The sequence below is a fragment of the Atheta coriaria genome, unplaced genomic scaffold, assembly GCF_025399875.1.
Source record: "Atheta coriaria isolate IRGN ID8LTWV9N9 unplaced genomic scaffold, Caltech_Dcor_3.1 hic_scaffold_5_pilon, whole genome shotgun sequence".
Taxonomy (NCBI): domain Eukaryota; kingdom Metazoa; phylum Arthropoda; class Insecta; order Coleoptera; family Staphylinidae; genus Dalotia; species Dalotia coriaria.
In genome coordinates this window covers 4,001,260-4,019,999 of record NW_027045447.1, presented here as the reverse complement: position 1 = coordinate 4,019,999, position 18,740 = coordinate 4,001,260, and the positions used below count along the sequence as shown (strand labels likewise).

Genomic DNA, 18,740 nt, shown 5'->3' with positions numbered 1-18,740 from the left:
AAATCAATTTTTCAATATACCAGCGAAATATTCGTTCTCTGCGCGGGGAAATGATAAAAACACTAAGCAAGCAAGATTTTTATTATGACTATTTGATGTGACAATAAAAATATTTCAAACTCAGCTAATATTTTTTATTATTTCTTCCAGGTGAAAGTAATGCTTAGGGTTTCCACACCCACAGCGCATCAAGATGTGGCATCGATGGGAGCAAACAGTTTTTTCAACTTGGACAAACGAAAGAAGCAGGTCACACTAATCGACCCCACAACGTGTTCGGGTACTTCGGCACCGGAAGATCGACGAGTAGGCGTTGCCGCCCCGAAGATGTTTGCCTTCGACGCGATGTTCTCACAGGATGACTCCCAGGTAATTATCGCTTATTATACAGTTTCACACACATTTAGCACCTACTTTCACATCTATCTCTCGTATATATAGACTTAGAGTAACTAGACGATAATCATTCGCTTGACCAGCGCATGCAAACGTGAATCGTCGACGATTTCAATTAAACTAAAACACGAAACAATGGTGCGGGTGTTCGGCGCGTCGCAATTTAAATTTCATTAGTCAGGGATTTAATTGAGTAACGCCGTGCCCGCACTGAGTCCGGGGATGTTTCCGCGCCGACAACAAGGCAAACGAGCGTTAGCGTTAACTAACGGCATGGCCGGCACGGCGATACATTTGATTCGACATTCCCCGACGATTTGATGACCACTGCTCGCCGTCGAGAAAGCGACTGCTTTAACGAGCTTTTCAACGCCATACTTTATTATACTTTGAACCGCGTTGTTTATAAGCGCAGTGATGGTTGCGAAAAAATACAGAATTTCTTTTATACCAACTGTTTGAAAATCAAAATATGCTCTAAAATTTATTTTTAGTTTTAAAAGTGATTATATGTTCGATAAAATTACATTCGAATAGTTTTTTACATTTATATGAGGTTTTTGTGTGGTGCCTGTATATTTGTCTCGTCTGCTCTTCTCAGTTAGTGCAATTTGTTAGCGTTGCAACACATTGCATGTATTTGTATTCGCACACGTGTCGGACGTCATGTGTCGATGTGCTCGTTTGTCGGCAACCGGTGTAGTCATTGATTAAAGTAAACTCTTAAAACAAACACACCGTCGAGCACACTCTGCACATCCAGGATGCAATAAATGACGGAACTGACTTTTTTCCTATCACAACTTACACCTACATATATTGAAAAATATGTCTTTAATATTTTATAATATTATATATTCGGTAGTCTATAAAGTAGTGGAATTTTTACCTAATTTAGTAATCTGCTTGCATAAAAAACTTTAAGACATTTTATGCTCTTGCAGGCAAACCACCCTTGCAAACCAGCACAAAAAAGAACGGGAAAAACAAAAGCCTGCAAGAAATCGTTCTTTAAAAAGATTGAACACGACTTTTACATTTGTGCGTCCTTGCGCGTCGCCCCTTTCTTATTTCGATGGCACTTTGATTGGTGCGCTCAACGAGCGGCGATATATAGCCGAGGGTTTTTTCCTTTCTGTAAAATATCACTTCGATGAACGTTTCTATTCGGATGTCGTTCACCAAACTAGGAGTACTTTCAACGTAGGAAAAACTCGAAAAAAAGACAAACAAATTTCAACCTGCCCACAGGCTATACAAAATTTTACGTTTTTCCTACGCAATTTTAAGTTTTAAAATGGATTTTTTTTGCGAGTGTAGTAGATAATGTAATACCCGCATAAGGGTGTCAAACATATTTGATTATTTTTCATCAACTTGAAGTCTACAAGTTCCGAAGAAAAACGCTCCACGCGTAAAATGTAAAACGGCCTATAAAAACCGACGCGTGTTGTTGTAAAAAATGGAATATCGCAGGGCGATGCGTATATTCATGGACCGTTGGCGGGTTGACGAGGAGACGACGCGTTGCGCGTAAAAAATAATCTTTAATATTACAGCCGCCATGCATAAAACGCTCTCCTGCCGTCGACTCTGTCGCTCTGAAGGAGCAAAACGAGCGAACGCCAATAAACACTTATCAGAAAACGAGGCATGAGCGGCATGGCGTGTTGGAAGCGTCAAAGCAGCTTCGAGCAAGAAGATCGGGGGCGGTCGAAGGAGGCTGTTTTATGTAGGTCGATCCCGTCCGTCCGCCGCGTGCTGACGAGTCTCCGATAATAAACCTTCGTGTCATTAGATCAAATGCCTTTCGACCCCGGCGCCCCGGTACAGATGGTCTTTATTATCGTCTTCTACTTGCGCTTCCTGCTTCCTTCCTTCAATGCGGCGTGCGCGGTGCGCAAGAAACGCGTCGGTTTCGATCCAGACTGATTTATGAAGAGAAAAGCGGCACGCACGTATTGTGGCGAGGAAAGTGAAGTTGGAGGAAATCGTCGACGTGCCAACGAAATTTCAGTTGAAAACGAGGTCGAATTATTCGGATTACAAACGTGTTCATCAATGAATTAAGACGTTAAAGGAAATATAAATTGTTCAAGCAAAATTATAAGCAAGAATTAATTTTTAAATTAAATTTTATTTATTTTGCCACTTAGAGTATAATAAAATGAGGAAATGTTTATTTTTAACTTGATACGACAGGACTCTAAGAGCTTTCCGCTTTTCTGAGCAAAAATGTTGTGATTTTTAGCTCGTTATTTTTGGTGGAGGCGCCCAACATTTCTATACGATATAATTTGACTCGTTCACAGTTGAATAGCCAACAATTAAAAAATTAACGCAGTTTTTAACCGCTTGCTTTTTATATTCCAGACTGAAGTATGCTCGAGTGCCCTCACGGACGTCATCGCAAATTAAATCAGCGGAACGGACGGGTGTCTTTTTTGCGCTTCGGCGGACGCGGTCTGGTAGTGAAAAATGCCACGATTTTTATTAGATTTTTGCTAGCGTTGGCGAGTTGGCTAGTGGTGGCGAGTGACGAGATTTATGACCGCTCTTGCCGGCTTCAGACACCTTCGACTTTGGGGGTATATTTCGCCGATATTTACGCCAATGCAACGGAAGGCGCTCAGCTAACTCAGTTTTCATAAAAGCGTGAAACGTGCAGCATGAAACACACCTTTTACCGTTTGCCATTTGGCGTTTAGTATACGATCACGATCGCGTAAACGTAAACCTAAACGCGTGGCGTTAAAATTCAGAAAACGTCGCGTAAAAATATTTCCTCCGCTTGGCCCAGACGACCGTACCTACGGCCCATCTAATAAGTGCAGGAGTAAATCTTAATTCAAATCTTTATTGCCGAATTATCATTGCGCCATTAATCTTAATTGAACGCGCGCATCGAAGAGAGCCATCAGGGAAATGGATGAAAATGTAAAATAGTTAACGAGCCAAACGCGCATCAGCCGAGAGTGCTGCGAGCTATTTAAAAATTTATGTCGCTTTAAAGAGTTTTATCGGTTTCCATTTTTCAGTTTTTATTGATGTTTTTTTATGCGGAAGCCTGCGATTCTTCAATATCCATTTTGTTAGGAAATTACAGAATTTTATAATGCCATAGAATAACAATATTAACATTATACTATATCAATTTTATTATCACAAACCTATTTATGCAATAATTCATAAAATATGTTACGAAAATCATATTTTCCAAGGTTAAACTAAAAAATTTGAAAAAAGCATTTTCATCTTGTTCAAATGTTAAATTTATATTTAAAAGCGGATTTGTGCATTTTATCAGGATTTCTTTAAACATATTGCACCCACGAGCATATTTCCCACTTACCCCTTGCCATTTCCACCCTGACATGTCTCCGTGACACTTTCTCTTTCTTTTTCTTGCCGCTTCTCTTGTGAACACGCCGCTGGTGAAAATGTCATCCGGGTTTTGTGGTGCGATGCATTTCTATCTGTAAATAGTAGCTTGTGGATGTAAATGCATCCCCAGCAGAAGGAGGAGTACGCTGCTGTGGTAAGGCGGTGAGGGTTTTCCAACATTTTCGCGCACGCTCGCCGTTTGCATCTAAATGGGTTATTATGCGAAGAGTGCGTCTCTTCTCCTGCACTTTCCTTAAGCGATGCCGCACAGCAGGACCTCTTTCGAGATGCGGTCGTTTCTCGTGCATTCTTTTTCCCGGGATTTGCATCGCGTATTTATTCCCACGTCCCACGACTCGGTTTTTCGGTCTCGTGCCCTTGTCCTCGAAAAGCGTTGAATCATGAATGAATGCAATTTAAACGTTTTAAACGTTCCAAATCTGTTTTATAGTGTCTTTTAGAATTTTGCCTGCTCAATTTCAAGTAATACGTTTAGGGGTTGAAAATTGGGGAGTGCGTAACAGTGCGTGAAAATATAAATAAAGAATAACAGCTGGCACAAGTCAAAACACTGTGTTCTTATTTAATGTTGTGGAAAATGAAAAAAAATATTTTTTAAAAATTTAAATCAAAAAACTTACAAACACAATATGATATTCTGACTTTTATACCGTTCTGTTATTTGCGTTAAATCAACATAGTCTTTTTAATTCAACATGATTTTTGTCGGTTTTCAGTTAATTTGATTGCAAATCCAGTCGGTTTTTCTCTGTTATCTCCTATTTGAGTTCAGATATTTTTTTACCAACCATAGTAATGTTGTCGATTGACGATGAAAAGCGGACGGTCATAAATCTAAAAAAAAAACCAAATGCATTCATACGTGCATTACATGCGCAACATTTGCGAATGTAACAGGCCGGCAATGCACGAACGCTAGACGCGTATTTCACCATGGTCGATTTATAAATTTCCAAAGAGTCGCCCGTAGTTTTCACCCGTGCTTGTATAGCTTGTAGCCGATGCGGTCTCCGATCATCTATTCTCTCGATATGCAGCATGCCGCGAGTGTTTGATTCCGCATTCACACGCCGCGCGCGTTTTCCGCGAATTTCGATTCGACTTTCGCTATCGCTCCCCGGGGTGGCATTGGACGCGGCGCGACGCAGTGCTAAATTATTTACCGTCGGCTCGACGGCGGCGCGATCATTAATTAACTTTATTGGGATTGAATGGTCGCGGACGACGAATAGCCGCGGCGCGTCGCCATGGGCAATGCAGTCCTGCACCACGCCAGTCTCAGGATAGCGTGTTATTTGTGGCGGCGGGTGGGCAGGACAAAAAGTTGATTTAATGTGGGCGACAATTACGCTCGGCGTTTTAAGCTAATTGAGATTTTAATTGTAATCGATCCCTTGGTGGATATTTATCAATTACCAATTGCCCAAATGTGACAGGAACTATATATCTCGAACTCAGGAATCACAGCAGGGTATAATTTGTGTAATAAAGGTAGTGATATACATGAATGAGATTATATGTTGATGAAAATTTCGATTACTGTAATTTTCTGCTTCGTTCAAGTTGAAAATTGGCAAAGAATTGCTATAAATTGTAGCAAATTGTACAAATTGTACGAGGATTTAATGGTTCTAAAGTTGGCATTGACTATAGGACTGTAGGGCTATAACTTTACACAATGGTTAGTTTTAAAGTCCTTCTTAACCTCTTTTTATCCCTGTCGTGGCCATAAAATATAAAATGAGACGAAACTGAAAAGTCCATTATACAACTCGAAAAATCGGTAATCCCAACATAAAACTAAGCACATTTTTCGTCGCAACTTTTTTCTTTTCCCTCTACAACCTACACCTCCATTTTATCGCATTTTCGTATTTCGTTTAGGTTTCGATTAGGCCATAATCAAACCCATGCAATGCAATGGCATAGACCTACTGTTTCCGTTCGGTTCCACTTTTGCACTGCAGCGTTTTTCTCTGCTTCCACTAAGTGATGTGCAATGAAAACGTGTACACGTGGAGCCGGCGCAGCCGAATTGAGGCGGAGGACGTAGTTATCTAGTCACCCTGGCGGTTGGCGGATTATGGGGCGGCTTATCGCGCGCGCTGAAAAATTGCGAAACTCCAAGTGCGCACGTTGTAAATTTGCGTCGAGCCTATTTCGTATGCACGTTCAATACTTTATAGGAAATTTCGTCCTGTGAATACGTAAAACACAAATAACTCAGCTTCGGCACGTACAGGTACAAAATTCCTAAAATGAAAGGAATTTACTCAAAAATTATAATCACTTAGTTATAATTTTCATCTAATTTACTTCATCTTTCGATTAATATTTTCAACCTCCTCTTGAGATATTTCAATTAGTAATTTTCTTGTCTCAATGGTACCTTTGTGATTATTTTGCCTAGAAACATATCGCAGTACGCAATCCGCACATGCCGCACGAAGCAAAGAAGACGAATTCGAAGAGACGGATTTGATATTAATCTCCAGAGCGCGCCGGCGGATTGTTCGCTCGCTGGCGGCGGCGGCGCGCTCTTTGTGCGACGATGGAAAATTGTTTACTTACTTCATTAGTCTTGCGTGCGCCCATATTAAAGCGCAGCGCCGTAAATTTCCTTGATTAAAACCCCTTCTGCCTCGTCATAACCGACGTCGTCGCTCGTTAAGCTCAAGCTCCTTCTGCTCTAGCTACAGCTAGAGGGCTGGGCAGGTTGTGCTAGAATGCTCTTTAATTATTAATTTACAAATTGTGCGCGTATTGAACCTACAATTACCTCAAGTGTACGCATAAATACCAATTTAAATCATGAGAAATTATAATTATTTTAATAATGTATTTATTTGTTTAACGGAAAATGATATACGATGCTGGGCACGCCGGAAAATGCCAACACACTCGGGATTATCCCATGCGCCATTTCATGGTTGTTTCGTGGAATCAACGAGCAGAAACTGAAGACTGGGGCACGATTTTCTGTCCGCGTGTCCGCCGTAGAGGTTTGCGGGCCAACGAATCAACTTCGAGACCTTCTGGCCGGACATTCTAATGGTGAGTAGCGTTTTTGTCTACTTCCGTAAAACTGTGGCGGTTTTCGTGGCGACAGCATTCGCCACTCGCCCCGAATTTATCAATGTTTTGTCGCATTTTCCTGATCCCGATGATAAAAACCAAAGCAAACTTTCGGAGACTAATAAATCCCAATTCCGCCTTGCGATAATTCATTACGAGCGACGCAAACAAAGTTTTGTTAATTCATTTATACACCAAGTGTTTAGACAAATCTAAATTAGTTTGGTCCACGGTATCGAATGATATATCTGCATTAAATCGTAATTAGTCTAATGTCCCAATGTCTATATGTATTTTAATTCAAAGTCTAATAAATTCCCGGTTAGACTTTCCTTATATCCTCGAACGGCAAGCGGGGACCCGCACCATCGCCATATTTGTCATGTAAATATGAAATTTATTAGTTTTCATTAATCTACGTTCGCTCGGCGTCGAATCTAATGCGTTATCGACGCCCAGATTATTCCTTCCGCATTAGTTTATTACCGCGCCTTCGTTTGCGGTGCAGATTTCTCACTTAATTACGCAACTGAAAACTTGACAAATCTATTTAATCGTTCGCTTCACGAAGCGGCGAGGCATTACTCCCTTGATTTTCCCTAAGTTGCATTGGAGTTTCGTGAATGAACGAATGAAATAAGATGTGAACACGCACGGCGCAAGGAAAGCCCAGTCGACGAAAAAAAAATCCACACGTTATTACGTTTTGAATAAATAATGTGTAATGTTGAGTGGAGCGCGAAATCCTGACGTGCCCGCGAGACGAGAAAAGACGGGGTGCAGGGCGGTTCGGACAGGAGGGTCTTTGACTTTGATGGATGAAACGCTACGTCAGACTGAAGTCTCGTGGAAATATATTTTCACTTTTTGTTTTTTTGCATTGCCTTTGTTTTGTAATATGAGCGCGCAAGGTACACGTGCATTTTCACACTTCAAATATTTCCAACTTTCAAGGGCAATAAAAATTGCATATGCGCGGAGAAATTTTAATTTAAGCTTACCCTTTCGTTCACAGTCATAACAAGGCATAACTTGCCACTACCTGGTGCAGCTTGGCATGAATAAAGCATTCAAGTCGAGCTGAAAATCAAGGAAATGCCGGAATGTTAGAGCTTTGGCGTTGTTAATACCAGAATGGTGCCTAGTGCTATGCGCCACGTTTGCCGCTTCTGGGCGTCTTATCGACTTTGCAAGTTGGCGGAGGCGCTGCAATAAAACACATCTGCCGCAAAACGACATCCACTTTTATTACGATTTCTACAATTCCCCTATGTAGGGACACCTTGTAGAGACGAGCACGACCGGATGGCCAACTATCGCAATGCTAAAGCTCTAATTCCGAAAGAATAAACTTCCGACATGTTGTTTCTACACTTATTGTGGTTGTAACGAGCATGGCATGTCTTTGATCGTGATAATATGCATAATTGTGGTTTAAAAAGCGCTAGCCAACAATGCAGGTCTTATTAATTAAACTTTTAGGAAGTATAATATAAATTGCTTTGTTCCACCACCTTTAATCTGTCTACTGAGATAAAAGTGCTAGAAAATATCTTTTCTTGCCTCATTTGTATTTATTATTCAATTTTAGATTCGGAGCAATCCCCAGGAGTGTATCTGCGAGACGATCCGCTCTTTGGCAACCAGCCGCCACACTGTGAGCTCCGAGTGCCGACGGCAGAAAAGGCGGCGCACTATTTGGACGCGGCGGTCGAATGCCGGTCGCCGCGACGCGAGGACTCTCCGCGCGATTCACACCTGCTTTTTACACTACACGTCTACCAGTATTCGGTGGCGGGGAAAGGAGGCGGTAAGTTGCTCTCGTATTCGCACCCCAGTCACACGGACACACTAACACACACTCCATGCTCGAGTGATATCTTCATCTCATCGTAATTGGTGCGAAATTTAAAATTTATGTTAATTGGATTTCTTATCTTTCTTTTCGTACGAAAATAAGACGCGTCTCGTTTATACACCCGTGTAGAATGCCTCATTCTTTTATTAGCAAGCACACTTTTATCCTTATCTTGCTCACTTGCTTGCAGTGGATGATATTTGAAAAATTTGTTTCAGTCGCCGGAGGCAGAAGTCGGCTGCACTTGATCGACCTGGGTAACTCTGAACGCGGAAAAGCAAGTGGCGGCATCCCACTCTCCGGGTTGGGAAACATCTTGTTGGCGATATTCAATGGGCAAAAGCATCACACTACAAGAGCACAACACGCACTGCTGGTGTCTCAGTTCATTGACTTGTCACGCGGCCATGATTGCGCACGTGTCTCCGTATGCACAGAACTACAATGATACATTGACCACAGTGCAATTAGCTTCTCGGATTCATCGCATGCGACGTCGACGGATTAAGTTCGTTAACGTGGGAACAGGGAACGGGTCAGGCGGCAGTTCGGGTGAGGAAGCGACGCGTACTCAAGGCACCGGCACCAGTTCTGAACCTGACCCATCGAGTAGTGACCTTTCAGCTGACACTGTTATCTATGTGGGTCCAGCTGATGATGCCACAGATGGCGAACACCCACCTGTGTACATCCCAAGTTTAAACTCTGGAGACAACAGGTGTGTTATGAGTAAAGCCTTGCGTGGTTCATCGGCTGAACAACGACCGAAAACCAAAGAAGAAAAGACTCCCACACATCGACCCAGTGTCAAAACAGCTTGTCAGAATGGGGCCCAGAGTGCAAAAACATCACCTGCTCATACAAACAACACTCCCAAGGCATCTCCTGCTCGACAGGTTAACAAGAAACAACCAACGGAAGCTGGCAAACATCAAACAAATGGAGCCAGTGATGAGCAGTGGATAGATGGACCTAGAATATCCAAATCGAAAGTGGCTGAAGCGAGGCATTTCATGAAGGAGCAACAGCATGTGAAAAAACGTGAAACGTGGATCGATGGCCCTATGCAAGCTGAACCAGCTCAAGGATATGGGTACATGGACAATCACAAAAAGAATATGATTCGCAAGTGGGTGGAACACCAAACGTCACAAATTGTACAGAAGGTTAAACCTGAAAAAAGTGAAAAACCGTCTAGTCGAACAAAAGAATTAACCCAATTTAAAACGTTTGATGACAAGGAAGAAGTAGTAAAACCGCCGTTAGACACTACTAAGAAGCAAGATGTTGAAGAGTGCGTGATTCGAACAGGTTTAAAACTGTCAAAAACAGCAGCGGGGATAATTCCAGAATGCAGAACGCCCGAGGAGATGAAGGACGAGGAGGAAGACGAAGAGGAACCGGAAATTCCTCCGGCACTTCCTCTAATCAAACCGTTGAGCTCACGTGAAGTGAGTTTAGAGAGTTTAGACCAGTTATTGAAAGAAAGGCAAATTTACAACGCGGAATATAACAATTTACAGCAACAAAATTACGATGACCAAAATGGTGTCAGAATGATAGTGACGAGGAAGAGGATGACGATGAGGTTCTAGAAATTATTGAAGTGGAAGAACCACTGGAACCAGTTCCAATGCAAGACTGTTGTTTGCAAGTGACAGAGGAAGATATTGCATTTTGCATGGGTTTTGCTGAAAACCCACTACCTGAAGTTAGACCAAGAGAACCCCTTGGACCATCCATTGCGGATACTCAGTCAGGAAAATTTAACAGTTGTAAGCACATTTACAGATTCTATGTCTGTTTATACAGATTTAGAACGAATACTTCCACGTCATAAATATGACCATAAATACGGTTTTTACCATGATGACTATGAAGATCCCGATAATCCTAAATACGATGAGCAATCGCAGAAAAAATTTGAACAACTTGCGCGCCTTCATGAGTTATACTCCAATCGACTGGCAAAGGCCAACGTAGCCAATTCCGAAACCTTCCAGAAACAACAGAGACACAAGATGATGTCGCGTGAGATCGCTTACGATTGACAGACGCCTTGTATATATGGTGTTACCGGAGGTCACCATGGACTGAATGATAACAGCAGTATCTACAGTGAGCCTGCTTACATACCAGATGAAGAAAAATTTTGCCATAATTGTCAGGTGAGCATCGCACGTCCAGCCACCTCGCAGAATTGGTACATGGACCCACACATTTCAGCCAGCACCACAGAGCTTTCAAAAAACGATGGGACGCGACCGATCAGCGGTCGCGTCCAAAGGTATTGCCACAAAACCAACCACAAAGAAACAAATCTAGCTTATTTAAGACATCCAGATGGCGCTTCTAATCCCAACTTGCAAGAAGGACTTGAACGTACCACCAACTCCTTACAAAAGACTCAGCCGATTACCAAGGAACCCAACTTTACCTTACCATTACCTAGTACCACGGAGCTGCGTATTCTGAATATGGAGACTGGGTTAACAGGGATTAAAATAAAAGCGGAGGGTTATGACAGCGGGCATGATTCTACACCACGCACGTCAAAGCACAGTCCAGCCGCAATTTCCCGCAAAGCGGAAAGTGGGTATGACAGCGTAATCAGAGATAGCGAAAGTTCAAGCCTAGATTCGGATACGAGTCGCGCTTCCCATCGAAACCGGAAGTGCAAGCACAAGCACGATTTTGGCTGGCGAAGTCCTTTTGTTCGTGGTTCTTGAATCCGTTCACATGTAAATACATTGAGGAGCCGCCTGAAACGCATTTTTAACCCAGATTTTAATACGAATCACTAATTGGTGATCACAGCACGTCCAACTAGTGTTTCAACTTAATAAACAGCAAACTCAAGTCCACATTTCAACAATAATCTATTGCTATCAATTTTTGTAAAATGTATCTGTTAAACTATCTCTAATGACATCCAATTGAAGAATTTGCCTCAGGAACATCAAAACATTCATTTTAGTCGGCCATTTACTAATCATATCATAACGATACACAGGGTTGATTAGGCATATTTAAACAGGCATGTAGATTTTATACGCGCTCGATAAGAAAACCAACCGTAACACGGTAACGAATGTCTAAAGCAGAGAATGAACACATCTCGACCAGTCTTCTAACGTGTATATTTGTATATATCCCAAAAGATACCCACCACGATTTTTTTACGAAAAACATTACGAAAACGATGCTTTTCAATCATTTGTACACTAACTAAACTTAACTAATATTTAAACGAATGTTTCTATGACATAGAGGAAGCCCACTGAAAACTGAGAACGCCATGTTTCGAAAAACAACACTCAATATCCTTCCGGGATCAATGAATTACTGTATTTATATATTGTGAGTCATAACGAACGATCGAATGATATTCTTGCCAAACTTTTATAAATGATACCAAGACTGCTTGTCAATTTTTTGATGATCTCATTATCGATATCAGTCATGATATTCAATTGTATATTCCTTCAAATTTGTTCCCCATGATGATTTCTTCTTCTTCGCGAGTACGCCCAGTGAATCTGTCCGCGCACGATCATCGACGAATTGCATTTATCTCACTTGATATTGAAATGACGAGAGTATGAATATATTATTATACTATTACTTATAAGAGATTTTCTTTGTGATAAAAAAAATGGTTTATTACTATTCATAAACTGCCTATATTGTATGTTAGAATATTTGTTCACGACTTATGAATTATTAAAACAAAAACAAAGCGATGTATGGATGAAAGAGAATGAAACTGAGGAGCAGAAAAACCATGATAATCATGTAATTAGTGTATATTTAATGTATTTATTTCTATTTTATACTGTTATCGAAACGCATTCGTTTTTCTTTTTGTAACATAGCTGTTAGAGGATGATCTATTATCTATAATTGCAAGTTGTATTTGGTTCTTTTTTGACTAAAAAATCATGAGATGAAAAAGCGCACATTTAATTGACTCCATTATAAACTTTTAAGGTATTTCCTAACTGAAACAATGCGGTAAGTGAAATTAGCAATTTAAAACTTTTAATATGAACATAAATTGTATAATTATTGGTGTGTTCCAAAATATTAAGTATTTAATAGTTTGATGTGTCAATCACCCCACGAAATTTGAAATACGAAACTTTTTATATTATTTTCACACACTAATGAAGTGGTTTTGAAGTTTGAACGCATAATTTAATTAATTTAAAAGCACTGTCCATATGTTTTACAAGATATCACTAATTACTACGACATGCCACTCTGGTGGACACATGTTCACTGGCAAATCGCATAACGGCTCCGCCACTTGTTCCCTGGACCCTTTGACTTGCTTTCGTCATAAGCGTAAATTACTTGTTGTGCCCGCATATAATGTCGCCGCGATTCATTGAATTCAATGAAACGATGTGATGCTACAACATGCGCGCGACTTAAGTGCCCCAACTGCCGCAAACTGAATGCGATGAGGTAGTGGGAAATACCATAAACAACTCGGGGAGTTTGGTTTTAGTATAAAACAACCCGCGCCGCCAGTCATCCAGCGATTCAATAAGCGCTCGCGTATAAATAAACAACACTCGCGATACGCCGCGAGCCACACGATGAACTGTGAACCTATTTGACCAACGATAAGTCACGATCATTCGGTGTGCTCTGTGGAGCTTCTTACTTTGCGCACGTACTGCTCTGGAGAACGTAGGCGTTATTCACGGTTACCGGTGGTTTTTGGTGATATCAAGGTGCAAATGCACACCTCGGCGTGGTGTGTTCTAGTAGTGTGCGCCGGATTGGCGCATGCTATTCCCCGTAACCTGCTCTATGATGTGAAGCTTAAGTAAAAGTCTACCGCGCGGCGATGATATCTCCTCCACTGAAATAAATCTCAAGATACCGATAATGACCTTGTAATTTTGTCTTATCACACGCTTTACGTAAGTGCTTTGCTTTAAATTTAACTATCGATGCATAAAAGTGCGCGCAGGTTGCTAGCAGGAAGTGATCGACCAAACTTCGACTCTGTCGATAAACAATGCAGAATAATAACTTGTGTTAAAAGGTCATGCTCTATTTTAAACAAACGCTAGCTTTCAATCAGGTTATTGATCCTCAAATAGACATAAATCAGAATGAATAGTTTATTGATATAGTATGAGTTACAAAACTATTATTGTATCACAATTACAATGTTGTTGGTCATAGAAAATGATTTTAAATTATTGTTTGGGTACCGTTTAGATGGCCATATTGAAATGTTGTTTATTAAGAGAATAATAGGGCATGATTGATAAAACGCAACCACAATGCTGCAACATAAATTCATTGCTTAATTCTATTGCAGATAAACACTAATGGACTCATTTCGTTTAACACGGACATACCGATATTTTTTAATATCGAGTTTCCGCTTGATTTCCCGATTATAGCACCTTTGTATTCAAACATTGATACCACCGGAAGTGGCGACATTTACTATTTTGAGACCGCTGATCGAGACTACCTCGATAGAGCTGACATTACAGTTCTTGAAGCATTTCCGGGTACAAACTTCAGGACGAAGAGTGTTTTTATTGTCAGTTGGATGGATGTGGGATACCATCGTAATGGTACCGATAAGTTGAACACCTTCCAGGTGGCTATTTATTCCAATGGACATGACTCTTATGTTGAATTTTTATACGCTGACAATGGTATTCAATGGATTCACATGGAGCAAGCTGGCGCGAGGCCAGATGCTCGTGCCCAAGCAGGTTTTACATCTGTGGATGGTAGATTTGACACGCTTCCGCTCCGGGATCAGATCAAGTTGTTTACTTGGATAGGAGATCTAATATGAATTTACCTGGGCAGTGGTTGTTTAGAGTGGGTGATATTGGTACAGAAGCAGGTGTGGAGCTTCCTAGAGCGCACAACTCCAAATCAGTGGGGAATTTTGAACCCACTACTTGCGCAACTGCAGAGACTTATTGTCACATGCAAGCGAAGTGTATTGACTATGAAACCGGTTTTGCTGTCATTCAAAAGGGTCACATGGTACAAAGACTTTGCATTAGGAAGGACATACCGTTGAGGGTAAATGGAAAAGTAAATTTGAAAATAAATGAGGAGGAAGCGAATAATTTAGATTTGCAGTCATATGTTGTGATGACAGATGCACGTGCATATACTGCTATATCTAAGATTCCCACTACTATCGGGGCGGATATTCAAGCTGTACAAATCATGGGAGCTACCATTGCATTCTTGTTTGCGAAGCCTGTTGGAGAATCGTTGAACGGATTTCAACTAACTGGTGGTATTTTCAACCACAGTGCAACTATTAAGTTTCCAAACACAAATCAAAAAGTTTCAATCAGACAAAAATATCTTGGCTTGGATGCCTTTGGTCAGTTGAAACTGGAAGCAGATATTACAGGAGAATTACCATCTCTGCCAGAAGATGTGCAAGTCTCTATTGACGAATATCAAGAGCAGTATACAATCACTGCAACTGGAATTATACAAAGTTCTTCTTCACATAAATATAGTTATGAACATCTTGGCGAAGAAATTGAGGTACCTTACAAAATCACACAGAATTTTATTTATGAATACTGCACAGCAAAAGCAACTCCAGTTGGTACCACCTGGAAGCTCCGAGTTGGAAAGAACTTTATCGGGTATGAGGCGCGCGAGCAGATTGTAAGATTCGGAATGAGTAACAAGATTGGTCCACTTGGAGGTAAGACGAATTTGTTTTAATTAATGCGAGTTTTATTATGTTTATACTTACAGATATTGATCCTTGTATCCAGGGCCGTGAAACATGCGGTCCTCACAGTTCCTGTGTAGTAGAAGACGACACCTTCCACTGTGTGTGTAATCCAGGATACCAAACAATTTACGTCAACAACGAAGAAACCTGCGAAGACATAAACGAATGCACATATGGTATTCACGATTGTGACTACAATGCACAGTGCGTTAACATTGAAGGTGACTCATTTATGTGTAACTGCAATCCTGGCTTTGAAGGCAACGGTCGTGTTTGTGAAAACGCTCGAAGTTGCGACGGCGTACAATGCAATAACAACGCAGAATGTGTTGTTCATGCAAGCATAGCCAGGTGTCACTGCATCCCGGGTTTCCAAGGCAATGGTTACACTTGCTCGCCTATTATTTCACAAAGTTGCCATTTGGCCAACAACTGCTCACCCTTTTGATACTGCGAAATAAACCCAGAAGACAATATGTACTCTTGTCGTTGCCTGCCGGAGTATGAAGGAGATGGTTATGAATGTACACCGAGACCAACTGAACTCGCCTCCACCACCTGTAACCGAACCCAACAACTACCATTAATCCGATTATGCCAGAACAATGTTTCAACTCAACGTAAGTTGGTGCCCCCAATGGATTTGTCAAGGATACCAACCGGCTTGCGTTCTTTTTTACTTGGGAAACCCAAGGAAGATGCCCAGTCAGGTGTGTTTGCCGCTCCCGAGGTGGAGTGTTTCAATGAGACTTTATGTTTCTGTCCATTTGCTATAAACTATCAGACCAATCCTGTAATTCCTTCTAAACACCGCATAACTATGGGTGTGCTAGGTCAAAGCTGTACGTTTCTGAATGGTCTCCAATTGTTCAATAATTAGAATCTCACCTAATTTCTTCTTTAAAATTGTAGATTCCTGCAATGTGTGGCACAATTGTAATACTTATGGTAGATGCTTGTTTACCAAAACTGGATATTACGAGTGTGTGTGCAACTGGCTTCACCTCCGGAAAAATGGCTACAGATGTCACGAAATTCAAGAGCGGTGCAGCGAAGAAGACCTATGTGATATCAACGCAAGTTGTACATATGACAGCTACTTTGACCGACAAATATGTAAATGCAAAGACGGATTCCAAGGGGACGGATTGTCTTGTACTACTGTTCGTAAGTTTCTAAAGATAAAGTATATACTCCTCATTTTTAATTTTTTTATTTTCCAGTCGGGATAAAACTGAAGTAAATGATTGCTACGAAAACGAAGAGTGCCGTTTTTCAGCCGCAGTTGATGAATACGACTGCGTTTGTAAACCAGGTTACATCAAAGATTCGCAAGAACAATGTGTAAGAGCAGAAGGCCTCTGTGGTGGCGCACGTTGTGTTGTAAACGCGGAATGTTTATTTGATGACATAGAGAAAGCTAATTTCTGTCAATGCAAAGACGGGTACGACGGTGACGGTATTATTAGTTGCACTACTCGGCCGGTAACTTGCGATATTCAAAACAACTGCAGCTTGCATGCCTCCTGCGAGTACATTGCTGACAGATATCAATGCGTGTGCAATGAAGGTTTTGTTGGCGACGGTATCATTTGTTATGTAGAAAAAACATGTCACGTGGATCCGAGCCTCTGTGATAGCAACGCACGTTGTATCACAAATGCACAAAGAAAATACCACTGCGAATGCAATCCTGGATTTGACGGTAACGGAACCGGGCTACGAACGTTCGCCATGAAGGTGTAAACCCCTTCTGGTAGCCCAAACCAAGGAATAGCAACCCTGAAGTTACCCTACGATCCTAACAAAGAACAAGGAAAACCTATTCATCTACAATTCACTCAACTAGCCGTTGGGTTGGATGTAGATTGTGTTGCTGGACGAATTTATTGGACAGATATCCATCAACATGTTATCAGAAGTGTGTCGTACAATGGTTCGGAAAAGGAAGATTTTATCACGAGGAATATTGACTCGCCGGAAGGATTAGCTATGGACTGGATATCGCGAAATTTGTACTGGACAGACTCTAAAAAGGATACGATTGAAGTTGCTAATGTCCAGACCAAGCTCCGCAAAGTTTTGTTTAATTCTAATCTTGTTAATCCCAGAGGTATAGCGGTGCATCCTCAGCGTGGGAAACTTTTCTGGAGCGATTGGAACGAGCTGATCCTGTAATTGAATGGGCCAAACTCAAGATGGTTCTGGTCGGCAAGTGATTTTCGAAAGAAGGAATTTGTTGATTGCCTGTCATAACGGTAGATTATGCAAATGAGCAATTGTGTTACGCCGATGCAGGTGTAAAGAAAATCATATGTGTTGACATTGACAGCAAGCAGCCACATGTTATAGCGGAAAATTGTTCATATCCATTTGGTATTGCAGTTACTTCCGAGCACATCTACTGGTCGGATTGGTCAACGTAAGTATTCCATAACTAGCCTAAAACAAAACATTAGACAATAATTAAAATGTTCTTAAATATTATTGTTTCAGGAATAAAATTGAACGCGTTGAGAAAAGCTCATTAAAACGTTTGACTGGATTGAAAGTACCAACAATTGGACGAAGCAATCGACTATTTGAGTTGGCTTCAGTTCCTGACGATTGTCCGAATTAGACGAATGTGTGCTATTATTACAAGGATCAATGTTTGCCAAATCACATTTGTCTTCCTGATGGCAAGAATAGTCGTAGTTGCGTGTGTGCAGATCCAATAGATTCGAACCAGTCTTCTTCTTCTTGTGACACTTCCAACAACATTGAATGAAGACCATTATAACTATTAAATACTTATACTTTTACTTTAGACAGCCTCTAATACTAAAATCACCTTATTAGAGTTACATTAAATATCTAATGCAGATATTGTGGCAAATGTATTATATATGAATACATAGTGCCATTATTTTTATATTATAAAAGTATACAATCCAAATCAAATATTAAGTTTTCATTATTTATTAATATATAAAAAATTATACATAGTGCCAAATTGATCATAATAGTATATAATTAAAAGTAGCAATTTAATAATTCATCATTTACAAAAATTAATCAGTAGTTACTTGTTCTTGTCTCCATCTGCATTTTCTGTTGGTGGAGAATTCTGTGGACTAGCATCATATGATGCTTTATGTTTGAGAAGGTAGTTTGCAAGAGCTGGTATAGGATCTTGTGGCCTTTCCTTGGCCAGGAATGAGAGACCCTGTAGAAGAATAGGCACCACAGTTTGATCCAGGTATTGCCTTG

General features: G+C 40.8%; 2 protein-coding genes across 2 annotated transcripts; both read left to right on the top strand.

Moving 5' to 3' along the window:
- Window positions 1-154: 154 nt before the first annotated feature.
- On the top strand, window positions 155-12,688 carry LOC135792579 (kinesin-like protein CG14535). Its single transcript, XM_065303241.1, is given in 9 exon segments — window positions 155-369; window positions 2,770-2,861; window positions 6,656-6,855; window positions 8,468-8,686; window positions 8,953-9,079; window positions 9,081-10,290; window positions 10,293-10,448; window positions 10,450-11,436; window positions 11,439-12,688. Coding segments are annotated over 9 exon segments (3,276 nt in total). The 5' UTR covers window positions 155-159; the 3' UTR covers window positions 11,514-12,688.
- Window positions 12,689-13,338: 650 nt separating this feature from the next.
- Window positions 13,339-18,431, top strand: LOC135792094 (nidogen). The gene is given in 11 exon segments (XM_065302713.1): window positions 13,339-13,345; window positions 13,625-13,668; window positions 14,076-14,520; window positions 14,523-15,455; window positions 15,509-16,198; window positions 16,401-16,659; window positions 16,712-17,646; window positions 17,649-17,677; window positions 17,680-17,729; window positions 17,731-17,910; window positions 17,985-18,431. Coding segments are annotated over 11 exon segments (3,846 nt in total). The 3' UTR covers window positions 18,259-18,431.
- The last annotated feature ends 309 nt before the right edge of the window (window positions 18,432-18,740 follow it).